General features: G+C 42.7%; 1 protein-coding gene across 1 annotated transcript in view; it reads left to right on the top strand.

The window, feature by feature from the left end:
• The window catches only part of BRF1 (BRF1 general transcription factor IIIB subunit), a 181,828-nt gene that overhangs the window by 37,872 nt on the left and 126,057 nt on the right, over nt 1-17,899 (top strand). Inside the window, exon 3 of the mRNA XM_080346259.1 lies at nt 8,358-8,531. Coding sequence (XP_080202385.1) covers nt 8,358-8,531 — 174 coding nt within the window. The remainder of the gene's footprint in view (nt 1-8,357; nt 8,532-17,899) is intronic.

Below are 17,899 nucleotides of genomic sequence, written 5' to 3' on the forward strand. Positions count from 1 at the left end.
TCTGTATCAGCATTCAGCCATGTAGATGTGATGTTGGAGGTGGGAACGCTGTCTGCAGCAAGAGCTTGGGCTTTAGCTTGTCTTAAAACAGTCCTAATCCCGTGCCTTCAGATTCTAGACTGTGGTGTTGTGTTGTTTTTTTAATGCCAGCATTGGCTGTGGTTTTCTAACTTGACACCAGAAGTGGACTTAATTAAGGACTTTATGAGCAAGAAGTTCTTTAGCTATGCTAAAAAACCAAAATTAACCAGGGGTAAGAAGCAAGCTAACTGCTGTCTAAGGACAATGGGACAAGTTTAGCAATAGGTTGAAGGGGGGGTTATAGATGGGTAATGGGAGTGGGAATGAAGTGGCAGCAGTGGAAGTGCCACCTGCGAGGGAAGCTGAATTCCAGGCACTGAATGCAAAAAGTCAGAGGAACCGCTTACAACGCCAATTTTTTCAGAGTGGGTAAGGCAAATGAATTCAAATGGCCAGTTGCTGTATATGCAAAAGAAGCTAACCACGTGGGAGCAGTATCATATAATCAGGGAATGGAAAAAGTGCTTGAGGAGGGGGGGTGGGAGAAGTTACGTGGGCGCTTTGCAGGCCTGCATTGGCATTAATGGAATACAAGGGCCAATTTTGAGGGGATGAATACTAGAAGTACAGATAAGTGCTGGGAAGCGATGGTAACAGCATATTGTCGAGGTGAAAGAAAAGTAGCTCAGTATCAAATATTTAAGAAGTGGTTGGAGTAGTGACCACTATGTGGATTTTTAAGCCATTAATCTTAAAGATGCCTGCTAGTTCTTGTTAGCTGAGTGGATGAATGAATATTTGACATGCAGTGGAAGGGCTTTACCAGGAGAGACGGGGAGCTCTACCTGGTAGTTGGGATGCTCTCATGGGAGGCAAAATGGATGGGTTGGATCGTTGTCAGCAGGCAGAGAAATTGAATACAGGCCTCTCTGCTCTGAGATAGTCTCGTTCTGGCCCTAAGAAGATAAAGTGGAGGCATCAGTTCTTCAGTAAACAGGTCTGGATTAAGTCTTTTTATTTCACAAGGTTATTTTTAACAAGGATCAGTTTACTTGTTTGGTTTTCTGGGCATCCCCACGAACAGTTGTGCTGGTGCAGCTGGTGGAATATCACAGGGAAAGGGCTGGGAACTGCTTTATTGTGCTGGGATAACAGGAGCAGAATGTTCCCATGGGCGGCTCTGCCAGGGGACACGGGGACACATCGGTCGGACGGGATCCTCAGCATGCAGGGACTCCAGGTTGCTCAGCCCTGTGACTGACACGTCCCGTGGAGATGCTGGGGAGTTCTGGTGTGGAAGAGCATGGACCCGGGGCTATGGGGTGCACCCACAATCAGATGGTGGCAAAGTGTGGATCGGGGGCCAGGCTGAAGTTAGGCAGAGCGGGGGAACGAGGCCAGCATGTTCATCACTTTCCTCACAGGCAATTAAGTGTTACTGGGAATAACTCTTGGCTTTAATAACATTATTGTGCTGCGTCAGCACTGCTGTAATGCCCGACTGTGCTGCTACTTTTACTGTTCACTGGCCTTTTTCATTACAGGCTGGTGGAGATAAAGCTCCTTCTCGCTCCTGGGGTTGTATGTGTTGCTGGAAAAGCTCCGTGTGGTCGCTGCAGCCATCGCCTCCATTTCCTCCTGGCCTCCCCCCATTGTTTGGGCTTGAAATGTTTTCTTGGCTTTGATCTTGGGACTCTACCCTTGATTAGACTTCTGGGACCAGCCTTCATAAGAGTAGCCCTAGTTCCTGGACTTTCCCTGTTGTGGCTTTGTTTGTTTATTTTACTTATTTGTAATACAAATAACATAGAAGCCTGGCATGGAGCAAAGAGCAGGAAATTCATTCAGGCTCTGGGCTGGAACTTGCCGAAGTTGAAATATATGACAAAGCATGCAGGGATGCCCACACATAAAAACTGCTCTTTTTCCCTTTTTGGGTGCTCTTTTGGGGAGCTTTTTTCAAATAAAGAAAATAAAAGGAGTGAAAAACCAAATGCAGAATAAAATCTGCACATAACATTCAGTCAGTAAAGTAATTCAAAATTTGGATATGAAAACTCAAGCAAAAACCATCCAAAATGTTTCCTTGAATAGAATCTTGTGGCTGTTACCATAACAATCCTTTTTGCAAAAAAAAGGATTAGCGCTGTTAACATGACTCCATTGCCTAATTCAGGTACTGCTGGTTTCCAGGGCCCCTCGAGCAAATTGCAGAAAGGGGGAGAAAATCTGTACGCCTGGATTTTGATGGTGCAGTTTAGTGTCGTCATAACAATTCATTTAAGCTCTGGCTGTGTACTGCTTGTTATTTCCCTGGAAACTTATGCTTCGTACTGAAAAGTAGCACTTTGAAATAGCAGCGTTACCGTCAGTCTGAGGGGAAGGTTGCAGATGAGCAGGCAGAAACCAGATGAGAGCGATATATAGCGGTAGCTGCTTGACATTACTGACTTTTAAGGGATCCAAAAAAAGGTATGATTCCTCTTGAATAGGGGAAGAGAACAAGATGTTTCTGTCGTAACGAGATCATAAAAGAAAGAAAATTGCTTCTAAAGAATGGGTCTGATTTTCCCCCTTTTTCTATGTTTCTCCTGTTATAACTTAAGCTGCAGTTTTACTATCAACTGCCTCTCGTGTGAGCATTTAATATTACCAAGGTTTTCTGCAAATATATATTTTTTGTAACAGCAATTTCTAGCCTACACACGTTGTTTTGTAATAACCACTCTTTCCTCCAGCAAAAGAATAGAAATTTTCTGAAATAAAAGGACAGTAGCATTCAGTGGTCCTATCTCAACTTGTTAACTCAGGTCTTATGTGCCTGTTCAAAGCGTTGAGGTTGGCATCAGTTGAGAAGATGATGGTGTTTCTTTCAGCATGCTGGGAGTAAATGGGTAGAAACCCTTTTTTTAGCAGGCTTGGGACTTAAAAAATGAAAAGGGTCTTTTGTTTTTAGGTGCAGATTCAGGAGCGTGATAAACTTTACTACTTGGTAGCCTGGGAACTTGATGTTGTGTGTTGCTTACAGAAGTGCCAGCTTTTATCTCTCTCTCTTTTCGCCTCCCCCGATGGCATGATGAGCCTTTTAGAAATAAATGGGGGCTGCCTGATATGTGTCTCATGTGTCACAAAAATTCTGTAGTTTCTAGACTGTTTTTTTCTTTTGCTCTTTAAAGGAGAATAATTTTACTGTTTTACTGATGAGGGAAGGGGAGGATTTTTGTAACCTTGCTGATGAGCTTGTCCTGCCTATAAAAAGACACTGTTCCTTGTCCTTTTCTCAAGGATACTTAGACACCACTTTAATTCCCTCACTAAATTGCAAGGGCAGCATGAAGTGTAAGCTTTGACCTTAAAAGCTCTGTTTAATTTGATTTAAACAAAAAAATGCCAGGATCTGTCAAAAAACTGTAAGGCCCCAAAGAGGCAACTCTTACTGCAAGTTACTAATAAAAGAGGCACATATTAGACGGCTTGTTTTACCTCTGTGTATTTTGTCTTATATATTGTACACTCACCCAGCAATTTAGAAAAAATGCGGTACATCTTTCTGACTCTTCCACATGATGATATTCCTGTATAAAACTGAGACAGTAGTCACGAGTTTTTATAATGTTCCACTCTAAAAAAATATTGTTCTACTGGATAAAATGGATAAGAAAGTCAGGAGGCTGTTGTCTCGAGTTTTGTTTTATAACCCAGAGCACGGCAGGCTTTAAAGGTGTTGCAGTTCTTTTCTTTTCCATCCAATAGAGCAGTTCAGCTTATTTGATGAGTTTCTAATGCCGCCGTGTAATCTGGTGAATACCGAGTTGAGCAGATTGCTAATAAATTGCATTGTAATGTTGGACATTCCCACTGTTTTGGCTGAGGTGGTGAGGCTTATTGCATTCTTGCAGATAGTTGGACCAGCTCACTCCACACTGGGACCATATGTGGAAAGGGCATTAACCAGCCTTTAGGGCTGACTGCAGCCGTGCTGGTAGTCTAGAGCAAACCATAGAGACAACCAGGAGATAAAACAGCAAACGGAAGGTTATAAAATGCCACCCAGCTAGCGAGGAGCAGTGGGAGCAAGAGCACGTTCCAGGGCTGATAGACATTAACGCAATGTGGTTGGTTTGCTGGAGGGAATTGCTCGTCTTCCCAGACTTGGGGAAGCTCCTCCTGGCACTGACCATGTTGCTGGGGAGCAGTCACTTGCGTCAGGAGGGATCTCAGTGCTTAGCAGAGACTTGCAGCTGCCATCTCACAGGTACAAGGCGTTTTCATGTTGGGGACTGCGTCCAGTTCTGGGCTCCCCAGTTTAAGAAGGGCAAGGAATTACTGGAGGGAGTCTAGCAGCAGGCTGCGAAGATGATGGGGGTCTGGAACATTTTCTTATGAGGAGACACTGAGAGAGCTGGGGCTGTTGAGCCTGGAGAAGAGAAGCTGAGAGTGCATCTCATCAATGTTTATAATTATCTCAAGGGTGGGTGTCAAGAGGATGGACCAGACTCCTTTCAGTGGTGCCCAGTGACAGGATGAGGGGCAATGGCCACAGACTGAAGCACAGGAGGTTCCATCAGGAGAAATTTCTTTACTTGGAGGTGCCAGAGCCCTGGAACAGGCTGCCCAGAGAGGCTGTGGAGTCTCCTTCTCTGGAGACATTCAAACCCACCTGGACACATTCCTGTGCGATCTGCTCTGGTGAACCTGCTTTAGCAGGTGGGTTGGACTGGATGATCTCCAGAGGGCCCTTCCAACCCCAGCCATTCTGTGATTCTGTATGAATGGGTATCTGTCTCTGTTCATGTTTACCAACAGTAACTGGAGCATTGGATACAGAATTTATTTTGATGAGTTATTTTCTTGTGCCTAGTTTCTCTAAGTATTATTAATAATATCTTCTCCTCAGATACCAACAGGTTAAATCACTGTATTTATAGTTAAGTAAAATATTAGAGAGACACATTTTTCAGCTCTGGAAATGTCATATTGGTGAGATTGACAGGACAGGTTGTAAATCACAAAATTACATACTTTCGGTTGTCATCTGACTGGGATGAGGGCACAGTACAACAGTTCGGTGCTGCACTGCAGGACTGGGGCAATAGCCGTTTAGCTGATACCTGCCTTTTCTTGGAGTTACCTTTTGAACCGAGATGCTTCTTGGTTCTGTGAAGGACCAGAAGGAGCACAAGGGATCTTGTGTTCCCTCTGTAGAAATCTAGCAGCACGATTGCCAATGCTAACTTTTCCAGCTATTTTTTTTTTCTTTTTTCTTTGTTAGTGTTACATAAGATGCCAGAAAAATAGAGTTTTGTTGTCATGTTACATTCAAGGGGCTGGGGTGGTGAGGGAGCAACAAAGCTTTTGATCTTTCTTTAGTAAATAGGAGACTGGTTACAGAATGTAAATATCTTAGATGATGCTATAAGCAGTAGCATTTTTTCTCTCTCATAGCAGATAAGGACAAAACCAAGTTAGGCATCAAGATGCACATAATTAGAGAGATGCTGCTTGGCCTGTGTTAAGTTGTTCATTTTAGGGATCAATGGCAGTGCAACAGTTGTCTTATTTTTTCTACAAAGCAGCTTGAGGGAATAATAGCACACAGAATTAAAGCTTTCACTGGTGTAAAACATTACATGAAATAGCATTTCTGAATTGGACAAATACCTTTCTGTGCTCTTAGATCTCTTCGGTATTTGTCAGTAGACAATGACTGGTGACCCCTAAAGTAATTGAATTGTAAAACATTGATGCTGGATGAAGAGCTCAGCTAAAAAAGTCTTTATTACTCAAACAAGCATACTGTTTACCTAGAATGGATTATGCTGATTTATATTTCAGCTTTTGAAATGAAAAAAAGGTTAAATACTCAATATTAGTGGTAACTTGGGGATGGGACAAAATAGCTTGTGAAATAAATGAATTTTAAATATATTCCCCAATGTCGTTGTTGTTTTGTTTGTTTGTTTTTTCCTTCCATTCTGGTATGTTCTTTGTTACTGAAGTGCCCTCTGAGGTGTGGAGTCCCGGATGAGGGTGGTGGTGTTGGGAGAAGGATCTTGATGGGGATGGACCAGTCAGGTGCTGTGGGAGAAGTCTCATGGACGCTTGTCCTGTTCTTACTCTGCATCTTCAGCCCCATTTGGGTTGTTCTCTGGTGTGTGCCTATGAAAACACTAGCTGCTGCCATGCTGGTGGCATGAGAAGCTTCCTGATCACCTCTTGTGTGGTGGCCTGCACTGTCCTGGTCCTTGTGGAGCCCTGATAGTTCCACCATCAGCCCAAGGAGCATTCAGGAGTGCATATACCTCTTCCTCGGTGTAGGAGCCACTGTTCTCTTTGTGTTTTTACAAAAGCTTTACCTAAACGCAAAATTCGGACAACACTTACAACGGCTGAAATTGTTTCTTGTTATCAGCTGCCTTTGTGACTTTGAGGAGATTGAACTGGACAATCTTACTTAAAGGGAACGCAGCGCACTTGCTGCTGCAGTGATCCCCGTCCCTGCAGCCGAGGGAGATGTACATGGGCATGAGCATGTCTGGGTGTTTTTTTTAATGGTTGTACATCTGCACGTCATGCCTAAGATCTCTAAAGATGACAGTTCTTTGTGCCTTCATGTCGGCAGCCATGCATGGCAAAACACCACTAGATAAAATAGGGAGTTTAGGTGACAGGACAAGGCGGCTTTCTGTAGCCTCGGTGATCCACGCTGGCCTCTGGGGCATAGAAGTCTTGTTCCTGCTTCAGCATGTAGACTGTAGACCCTCTCATAAAATTGGAGGGCAAGTGCTAGTTAGTATCTTAGTTTTGGGAAGATGTAATATTTGTATTTGAGTCTGGTGAGTGTCAGGCCAGGGCCTGCTGATGGCAGTGGAAAAACTGTTCAGTTAATGGGCTTTGGATTACTCTTGAGTAGCTTATTGTACCCACGGCTCCTGCGGAAGGTGACGTATCCTTCCTCTGCCTTTACTTCGTCATCCAAATGTGTTACACCTGGTTGACCAACGTGCCTTAAAGGAGATGTTGTTGGTGAGGGCATTAATTGCCACCTGTGCAGGAAGGAGAAGCTGTAGCTTTGTGGCAGCTCCTGTTTGGCTGGAGTCTTGCTGACCCAGGCTATGCATCTGGAGTCACTTTTTATTAAAGCTGAATTGAAGCAGCGTCTTTGGCAGAAAGTTGTTTGGAGGTTAAGCATTTTTACCACATTATTAATGATGATGGTGCAAGGATTTGCATAAAATTGAGGTGTGCATTCTGTGTGGGTGCTGGTGGTGTTCTGGTGAACATTGAGTGGTCACCATTGCTTTCTGTGAACGGTGGTGGCCAAGGTACATGCTGGGCATTGTGCCCTCCTCAGTAAAGCTGCTCATGACATCTCTGAAGGGAACAGATGAGCGTTTCCTGTAAATACACGTACTGGAAACATCTGCCCAGCACATTGAATTAAAGGATTTTTCTTGATATGCTGTCTGACCCCGTATGCTGAGGAACTCCAGTGCTCTGTTTTCCTCGTGACTTCCCCCATCTTTCTCTTAAGCTGTCTTCTCGGTGCACTCTTCCGCCGCTGGAGCTGCGAGGACGGACCAGACCTTGCTTCCCGCATCTGTCCCAGCAGCTGTGCCACTTCCTGCCATGAATCATCCAAAACACACTTTTAAAAAAAAAAAATTATTTAAGAGTAAAGGCACATTTTGTTCTCCTCTAGCCACAAACTAACCTCGGCAATCTGGCAGCCAAGCCTTAGATGAAGGCTCTGGTGCGAAAGTGTTGGGAGGAAGGAAGTGCCTCCCATCGGTGGTGGTGACGGGCGAGCCCAGAGCTCAGCTCCTTTCCTCATGGGCTTCGGTTGTGGTCAGAGGAACTGCAAACTTCATCACTTCTTGGAGAGCTGCAGCAAAACGTCTGCTCTGTTTGCACGTCAATGTCAAACGTGCCATGATCTCTGATATTCAGAAATTAATCGTTGCAGTTAACAGAGTGCTAATTGTCAGATGATGTTTGGAGCAGGGGGACGTAATCTTTTGGCCTGGGAAGTCTTGGCTATGTTTTGTCCCTGGGTGTTGATGTTTGCAGCTTCATTTTCCAGGGCTAATTGATTGCATGTATTTCAATTCTAGCAATCCAAAACAAAGCTTTTTTTTTTAATTTGTTCTGAGAAGTTGAGGATATACAGTTCCCAAAACTTCAGAGGCTATTGTATTTCACACACAGATGTAATCCAAAGTCCGCACCCTCAGTTTTGTCTTTGAAAAAACCCATGGAAAAAAAGCCCAACCCAAAAGCACATTAACAACAAAGTTGTTAAGCATTTGCCTTTTTTTCCGTGTTATTTTTTCTAGGGAAACGTCAGATTCACCACTTGGGAAACCAGCTTCAACTCAATCAACATTGTCTGGATACTGCCTTTAATTTTTTCAAGATGGCTGTGAGCAAGCACCTCACCCGAGGGAGGAAGATGACCCACGTGATTGCTGCGTGTCTCTACCTGGTGTGTAGGACAGAAGGAACTCCTCGTATCCTTTCACATCTAAAAAATAAAGCCAAATAAATAAAAGGCACACTTCTAGCAAGTCAGCTATCTCAGATAGATAGACCTTGTTTCCAAATTTGCAAAGGTAAGTGGTTAGGACTTTTGTCACTGTTGGTTTTATATAATGAAGTAAATGGGAGTTTTTCCTGCAGTTCAAGTAAAAATTTTCCCTTTCTAAATGTACAATACTCAATATTTACAAGGAGCTATAAATGTTACTCCCTCTCCCATCAGTAACTCTACATTTCTTCTTTCTCAACATTTTATTCTAGTATAAGATTGCATTTTCCTGTGATTTCACAGAATCACAGAATGTTAGGGACTGGAAGGGACCTCAAAAGATCATCCAGTCCAATCCCCCTGCCGGAGCAGGAGATTTACTAAGGATTACTTGTTTATGATGTAGTGGTTTTTGTTATTGTTTTGTTTTTATTTTTGAAAACAAATAAAAATTAACCCCAAACATCCTGTAATGTCAGCATTAAAGAACAGATTAGAGTTCCAGTAGGTTTTCTGTAAGATATTTGAATTTCATTCTTTTAATGCTTATGGGAAGGACAGCATCACTCCCATTTTTGTTTTGGGGGAAAAGGCATTTGATGAATTCTGTAATTTTCTCAAAGATCATATGGGAAATCAGTGACCGGAGGTGGGACTGCACATAGGCCAGAGTTGCAAGTGAGAACTCTGTGCCTCTCGACCATCCTGATTTTTGTCTTATAGAACTTCATTGAAGTTCATGTAATCTTTAAATACTGATGGCTATCCAAATTTGTTTGTTTGTTATATTCTTTACTATGGTCTGTTTCAGTTGCTGGAATTTGGAGTTGAGTATCAAACAATCTCTTCTGTGTTATCTTAGTTCTTTTCTAACTTAAAGAAGTATATGGATATAATCAGTATTCTAGTAGCTTTTTCTAGATTGCTGCTTTCATTCTATATTTTAGAAGTTGAACAGTGTAGCTGTCCTTTTAAGACTGAGATTTTTTTTGGGGTTTCAGAAACTACATTCGGGAGTCTAAAATTAGTTCATTCTGATAGTGTTGTGATCATTGCATTTGCATGTTTAAAAAAGAAGTGCTTTTGCAGGAATAATGGAATTGAAAGGAAGGCTTCCCTATTACACTGCTCTCTTCTAATTAAAAATCTCTGTGTGAACTTTGAACTGTACAACTCCATCATTGCCATAAAGACAGTGATGATTTAAAAGCATTGCCAGTATTTTTTATGCCCATATCACATTTTAAAAGTAATTTATTTACAGTCATTATTTGATACTAGTGAATGATAGCCTAACCATAGTGTGCAAATCCATTTTTCCCCACTGGTAGTGATAAAAAAGCATTCGAAGAGCTCTAATAGGCAAGTAGGTACATTGTAATGTAGCGGCCATCTGTGCAGCAAGTGTGGGTAACTCTTCTAGAAAAGGAAAAAAACATCCTTTTCTTGGTTGACATATCCTTCTTTAAAATATTTCAGCATGTGCAAGATGTACTGGTGTGGTTGACACTTCATAAATACCCAAATTAATTTTCCCACTTTTTTAATTAAATTGAGATAATGTCCTGTGTGATATTTCACCTGAAATCCTAGGACCCCAGGGTATGCAAAGATGGGCTTTGTCTTTCTGTATCAGTATCACAAAATATTCCACCTTCATTGCATGGTTACTGTGCCACCTGGGAATCAAGAAGTGGATGCTCATGACTGTAAGGCTCAATTTTGTTAGTGCTGATCTTTTTAAAAATCCATTAGATAAACTTAATTTTGTAGTTAATAGTAAGAATTTAACTGTGTTACTTTGGGAGAGCGAGTTCAGCTTGTGTTCTGCTGTTTGGGTTTTTGGTTTGGTTTGGTTTTTTAATATTTAAAATCCAGTTTAGTTTGAAAAACGAACCCTAATTAAGTCATGGATTCTGAACGTTGAATTATAAGTTCCTTTTTTGGTGTCTTATCCTTTCGTTAAAACCTTGAAAACCTGTGACCCACAGGTGCATATTGCTGACCTTTGAAAATAAAATACGTTCAAGCCTCTGTAGATTAATTATGATGATAATTATCAGCACATTATATTTGTTTCCAGCCTAGATCTGGCAATACAGAAATATGGTAAAGGAGCCTTTGGTCGAGACAGACCAAGAACAGGTGTAGGGGATGGTCTGGTGACGAGATGCTTTACCAAAGTTGAAGATGCTGTTTAGGGTAATAACCTTGCACTTGGCTTTGGTCTTCTGGAGAAGCCAGCAGAGGTTGGCAAGCAAAGAGGAAAATACGCTGTGTAATATACTACACAAAGGGCATACAGTATTTGTAACACTTGGAGGTTTATATACGCTGCTAAGTAGATTTACTGAGTTTGAAGTGTTCATTCTCATTATGGTGGCTACAGAACTTTTAGGAAGTAATTTGGGAGAAATTTAGAAAAGGAAGTTAAAGGCTGAGGGTTGCTGAATTGATGTATTTTAGAGGAAAGAGAGAACATGGAAGAATTAGAGACGGGCAGCAGCATCCTCAGAGCTCAGAGACGGCCCCCTAGTTTTGAGTGGCCCAAATGAATCAGTGGAATGACTCGGGAGTTGTAGAGGCAAGAGAGATTAGCTGGGAACAGATTAGTCTCTGGAATAGAAGACAGCATATTTCTTTAAAAAAATATGGTAGAAGGAACAAAGCAAGTGTGTGGCCTGGGGAGGTACAGTGGGATGCAGTCGGGGGCTGAAGTCACCAGAAATGTTGTGTCCTCTCCAGTGGCAGAACCAAAGGAGTGGGAAGTGTTTGGAGAGGGAAAACAGGGTTTAATGGTGTCTGCATTGAGTTCAGTTTGAGGGAGTGGAATGTATTTATCTGACACGGATATCTGCTTGTTCTTCTCTTTTTCATAATGTTGTCAAGGGTTTAGATTGCGGGGTGACAATAAAACCCTGGCAGATGTATTGTTAACCCCCTCTCCCCCCCCACTTCCCCCTTTTTGCCCCTCCCTCTCCCCCCTTCCACTCAGGACAGGCGATTGGGAGGAAAAAAGAAGGACAGAGAGAAGAGAGTTGGAAAAAATTAAAGATGTTTTACTAATGCTGCTAATAAGAATAGAGAAAATAATACAAAATATACAAAACCAATCTTGAAAGTCTCAGCAACTGCAGAGCCGGCACCCAAAGTCCTGGATTAGACTCCACAGCCAACCAGAGCTGGATTCAGTCTCTCACTAGGCCTCAGTTCACAGGGACGACTAGCAAGGTCCTCTCCTAATGTCGGCCATAGGGAAAAGGGAAAGAAAAGGGACGAGATCCTCGTGATCTCCCATTTTATATGAAGTATTCACGTGAATGGAATGTTATACACAGTTGGTCAGTTGTTCCTCGTCGCCCCTCTCGCGAGATGTCAATCCATGCTTATCAATAAGTTTGCATTCCATTGCTAGGTTTTACCAAAACATGTGTCTGGTTCTCCAGGAAAATGCAGTTAATATGAAGGCTTTAGCTGACAGGCAAAATTCACTGAAAGAGAAACTTGTTTTTAACAAAACCAGGACAAATGTACATGTCACCAGCCAGCCTCCGTGAAAATGGGAGGAAAACTGTAGCCAAGTCTACTGGTGCAGTCTGAATTATGCCTGAATAAACCTCAGCCTGATATAGGGAAACATAAGTTCTCCTTGTTTTTTATGCTTGCTTTAATTAATACAAAACCACAAAATACTCCAGTAACACATTTTTTTAATCTGAAGAAATAGTTCTAGAACTTAATGTGATCATAAAAGTTTATCTGAAGTGCAGCTTTTATTTACAGTTCTTTAAAAAGTTGAATATATAATTTGAGATCTGAATGGATTTTACATAATTTAATGTTTTTTATTAGCTTATGTGACACAAAAGCCCACAATTCAGCAACTGGCACAGCTTTTCAGTCACCTTGCTTATATTACTTGTCAGCGTTAATGTTTTAAAGGGAAGATGGCTTACAAGCTATTAGCTGAATTTGGGAGGTGTTTCATCCTTTTGATGAAAAACTTTAATTTATTATTCTCTTTATGAGATGTGTCTATCTCATAATTATCAGAACGAGAGGTATAATGCCAAAAATACATCTAGTGGAGATAGTGGTTCTTAAATCCTCAAGTTTGATGGAACGGGTTGTCCCCCTCGCAGGGGCTGAGCGATGCCGAGCGTTTCCAGCCACATCTGACTTTGGCCGGCACTGCCAGCGCTCCGGGCATTTCAGAATCTGGCTCTGAATTTGTTTCTTGGAATAGTAACAGTCCTCAGTTGTTTCTCTTTAATGTTTTGAACAGCTTTTCCAGCCCTACAATATGTTTGAATGGAAACAAAGGGTTTTTTTAGCTGGTCCTGCCGTTCCCAAGAGAGGGAACTCGGGAAGAGCCGGGCAGGGTGTCTGAGTGACTTACGGGCTGGGCTGTAACCCAGGGCTGCCGGGGGTCACTCAGAACAATGAGAGCCTGGCCAGGATTTTCCAGGTGGGATATCAGTTTGTTTTAATCAAGGAATGTTTGTAATGCTTTTTACTGTACGCAACTGTTAGTAAAATGTACAACTGTCCACTATTTTGTTTGTAATATTTTTCCAACGCTACCAGCTGGGATTTTTTTACAGCAACGTGGTAAATGTCTTTTGTCCCACACACATGCACCTTTTAAATTTTATTTATTTATTCTTTTCCTTTGAAGCTCTCTCCCCTAGTTGTAAACCAAATCCTGTCTTGTTAGAGCATAGTAAATAAAACCTTTTTCACATGAGAAGAGTCCTTGCAGAGTTCCCTCACTGGCTATCTTGTGTAAATATCCCACTGTTTGCCTCTGGAGGTAAATTCGGGGCAGTAAATCTCCCAGTAAATCTGGATGCTGGGGGGGCTTGCCAAGCCCTTCCCACCGCCCAGGGCTGGGGAAGCCTCCTGAGGTTGAGGTTGCCCAAGTTATTCAGGTGGTCTTCAGTGGCTTGGTGTGGTCAGAGGAAAGAGATGGGTCCTCCTGGGGTCAGCCCAAGGCAGCCAAGTGGGGCTTCTCTTCTGAGTTGTTCACGGAAGAATCTTTCTGCTAAATGTCTAAGAAAAATAACCTCTTAGATAGGAGCGTTTAGAGCAGAAGGCTGACAGGAGAAAGTTTGTTACCTTCATGTCTTATGCTGGGTGGGGAAGCGTAAGGCGCTTTTCTTTCCCTGGTTCCTCTGCCCCAGGAGCCCCCCCTTTTTGTTTGAGGGAAGATTGTGAAGGTTTGCAGGAGGCAAGAAGGATTTGGGAAAAAAATGGGCATCTCCTCCCCGAATGGGGCAGTACTTTGTTATTTCCTATTTGTCTGCAGTACTTGTACTTTATTGCCAAGCTGCTTGAATGCCTCCTGGTTTAATGTGTTTATTTTCATGTCAGAGTAAGGGAAGTCGGGAGTATTTATCTTCATTTCCAGGTGCAGAACTGAGGCTAAGTGACACATTCAAAGTTACCCAGAAAATCTGTGGTGGACCGAGGAACTGGTCTCTTTAATCCTAGATTAGGCAGCAGCTACTGAGCCTTTCTGCCTTGTTGGTCTTTGCAAGAGAAATTCAGCTAATTTCCTTTGAGCATTAGCAGGCTCCGTCAGCTTCCATACTGTCTTGGGAAGCTTTGTATAACCTTGCCATGAGAGCCTTTGATGGATATATTCTTTGTTTCCCTACTAACATGTCAAGGTCTATCTTTGCAAGGAAAAGGGCAAGACTTCCTTTTTTATTAGAAATGAAAAATTAGATCTCCAGCAATCTTTTGACCTCTACTAAAACTTCCTGGAGCCAGCAGGCCCTAGTGTTCCCAATTAAAAAGTTAACTTTTGAAATCAGACTTTCATCAACAAAATTTTAGAGCTGTAGTTAGGGAGGTTAATAAAACCGGTTTCTATTTCTCGTTGGTTAAGGACTTTCCTTTTAGCAACTGACCTTTTACTTTTGATTAAATACAGTTGCATTCAAAATGTGTTTTGTTTAAGTGTTGAGTGTGACAAGAACATAAGAGATTAAAAATGTGTTTTAAATTTCACAGTTAAAAATACGTATAATACTGACAAAAGCACATCATTTCACTAGTTCTTTGTGTGTGTGTGTGTGGTAAAGGACACCAAGATCTTTATTCAAAGAAAGTTTAATAGGACAGAATATTTTCAGTTGGAAGGGACCTACAACCTACTAGTCCAAGTGCTAGACCACTTCAGGGCTGACCAAAAGTTAAAACATGTTATTAAGGGCATTGTCCAAATGTCTCTTTAACACTGACAGGCTTGGGGCATCAACCACCTCTCGAGGAAGCCTGGTCCAGGGTTTGACCGCTCTCTTGTTAAAGAAATCCTTCCCAATTAAGCATTTGTTTGGACTTGAAGTCTTGGAAAAGCCTTGTCCATTGCAAAATGCAGTTTTAAAATTAGGATGCTTTTGAGTGGGTGGATTTTAGCTGGGAGAGTTTCACCCTATTAATGAAAAATTGCCACCTGAAATAGGGTGTGGCTTTTGTTACCCCATGTTATTCGAATCTATTTCCAAATAGTTCATGTATTTGGTAATGCTTGGCTTGTGTGATCATTCCTGTTTGGTACCACAGGAGAAAATGCTGGAGATGTAGGGAATATAGCAGCCAGGGACAGCAATAGGAATTTAATTTCTGGACCTTGATTTCTCCCCATCACCTCCTTCCTCCAGGCATGGCTGGGACTGCTGAATTTCAACAGCAGGGCTCATGACCTGCAGTCATGTATGGACTCTCCTTTTCCACCAAGTGGAGGAGAATCATATGATTCTTCTTTCCCTCGCAGTACCGCCTCACACTTTTTTTGCCATATAAAGTGAGGATGCTGCTGCGAGAATGAGATGTTTCATGTTTCCTGTTGGTGGGAAAGTAAAATTCTCCTCTCCATGCGCTCGCTGACGTTGTGTGCTCTGGTGTGTGGTCTGTTCTCTTCCCCGCTGCGTCCCCTCACTGCAGGGGCTGCTTCTGGACGGGGCAGGGGACAGGGGGAGCTGAGGCTCTGTCACTCTGGGGTGTCTTTCCTGCCCTCCAGCTGGACTGAAGAAGAGCCTGTGTTTCCCTGGGTGCTGTGTCATATCTGTCAGTCCCTATAGACGTCTGTGTAGTATCTGAAGTGATGCTGGGTATTTGAATTGTTCCACTCGTGTCTGGTGATTTGCAGTGTCTTGCTGGTTTTTTTTTTAAGAGAATTCTCTCTTGAGGAGAAGATAACCTGAAGCCTTTCAAACTGGTTGTATGGCCCCGTACCTGGGGGACAGGGCTGGGGAGATGGTATGTGGCTCTAGAGTTATAGAATGTCCTGAGTTGGAAGGGACCCACAAGGATCATCGAGTCCAACTCCTGTCCCTGCACAGGACACCCCACAGTTCACACCGTGTGTCTGAGGCTATCGTCCAGTCTCTTCTTGAACACTGTCAGGCTTGGGGCCGTGACACCTCCCTGGAGAGCCTGTTCCAGTGTCCAGCACCCTCTGGGTGCAGAACCTTTTCCTCATGTCCAACCTGAACCTCCCCTGGCACATCTTCCTGCCATTCCCTTGGGTTCTGTCACTGGTCACCAGAGAGAAGAGTTCAGCACCTTCCCTTCCTCCTCCCCTTGTGATGAAGCTGTAACCACCATGAGGTCTCCCCTCAGTCTCCTCTTCTCCAGGCTGAACAAACCAAGTGACTTTAGCCACTCCTCGTATGGCTTCTCCTCCAAACCCTTCACCAGCCTTGTGGCCTCCTCTGGACACCCTCCCTCGTGTTTTCCTCTTGTCCCTTGTAGGGGGAAAGCCATAAACCTGACTTGTGCATGACTTGGATGTGGGAGGAAAATCGTGTGATTGCTGACTGGCATTATGCTGCGGGGTGCCCTGTCTCTGAAAAGTCATCAAAGCTTTCTGCAGGGAGACTGTAATTTTAATATGGAGATTCTGTACTTGGGTGATTTTTTTTTTCCTTTGTTCTTTTAAGATTTTCAAAGTACAAAAGGGGAAGGGAACTTAACGTTGTGGTGTATGTCAACTCAACATCTTACTGTTTAAATCCTTGTGCTAAATGCCCATTGTGGATGCTGCAGGGAGGGAGGGGAAAAGCAGCTGTAAGTGCAGTAGTGATAATTGACCCACTTAAGAGAGCTGCTCTAATTTTGCATGTTACAGCATCCTGGAAATTCAGATAAGAATGTTGATCTCTCCAGCTAATAGGATTTCTAAATATATCATCCAAAAGAAGCAGGAGGACTGTAATTTTGCGCATGTGTGTGTGTGTGTGTTCAGGCTAATATTTTGTTTAAGAATTGCACACTATGAAAATCTGCTTTTCTGTTAACTTGTTATTATACTAACTCAGGATAAAATAGTATTTGACCTCTGATGCTGGCAAGGTGGGGCTGATCTTGCCACATTGAATTTACTGACGAAATTCTCACCGGCTTTTGTGTAGAGGAGTGACCACGTTTTGCCCCCTCAGGATGCTGGTACCCAGCAGGTGGCTCAAATTGTCAACTTTTCCATAATGCAGCATTAAACACAGTATCTGCAGAAACAGAGGGGGAAGGGGTCACAAGATGGCCTATCAAGATTACAGATTTTGGCTGGTTTTGATAGCTTTGTTTGTTTTCCTTATTTAAGGGAAATTTTGAACAGCGAAGGTCAAAATAATGCTCTTCTCGAATTTGACCACAGAAATCATTTCGGTTAGAAGAGACCCTCAGGATCATCGAGTCCAACCAAAACCTAACTAGCACTAAACCATGTCCCTAAAAACCTCGTCTAAACGGCTTTTAAACTTTGCAGAGCAGAGTGTTTTGAGTCTCTCTCTAGGCAGTTCTTTCTCAAAGCACATTGATCTTAGTGCCATGATCTAGTAAATGGACTGGAGTTGGACCAAGGGTTGGACTTGATGATCTCTGAGGTCTTTTCCAACCCAGTCGATTCTGTGATTCTGTGATGGGTATGACTGCTGAAAACCATGGGGTTTGTGTCAATAGAGCTGTTGCACTTGGATTGTTTTAATTTTGGAGATCCTTTGCCCTTGCCCATCATACCTTTCTGTGCTGAGACCAAACCAGTCATCATAGTCCCTCTTTGTAAGGAAGGGACAGGCTTTACTCTGTAGGATTAGGTCCACTGAAGCCTTTATTGCTGAGGGCTTGAATTACATTACGGGCAAGTAAGAGAAGTATTTATTGTTTGGTGATCCTGTGCTCTGTCACTGTGCCAGGCCTTGTGTAACACAGAAATATTACAGCAGAAGCATCTGAGCCAGATTTTTAATGCATATAATAGTGGTCTGTTGTTGCGTACATAAAAATAATAATTAATAAAGTTCATTGCATGGCCTCTTAGCAATTAGGTTGCCTTTTGGGGTTTCT

This window comes from Nesoenas mayeri (genome assembly GCF_963082525.1).
Source record: "Nesoenas mayeri genome assembly, chromosome: 5".
NCBI classification, from domain to species: domain Eukaryota; kingdom Metazoa; phylum Chordata; class Aves; order Columbiformes; family Columbidae; genus Nesoenas; species Nesoenas mayeri.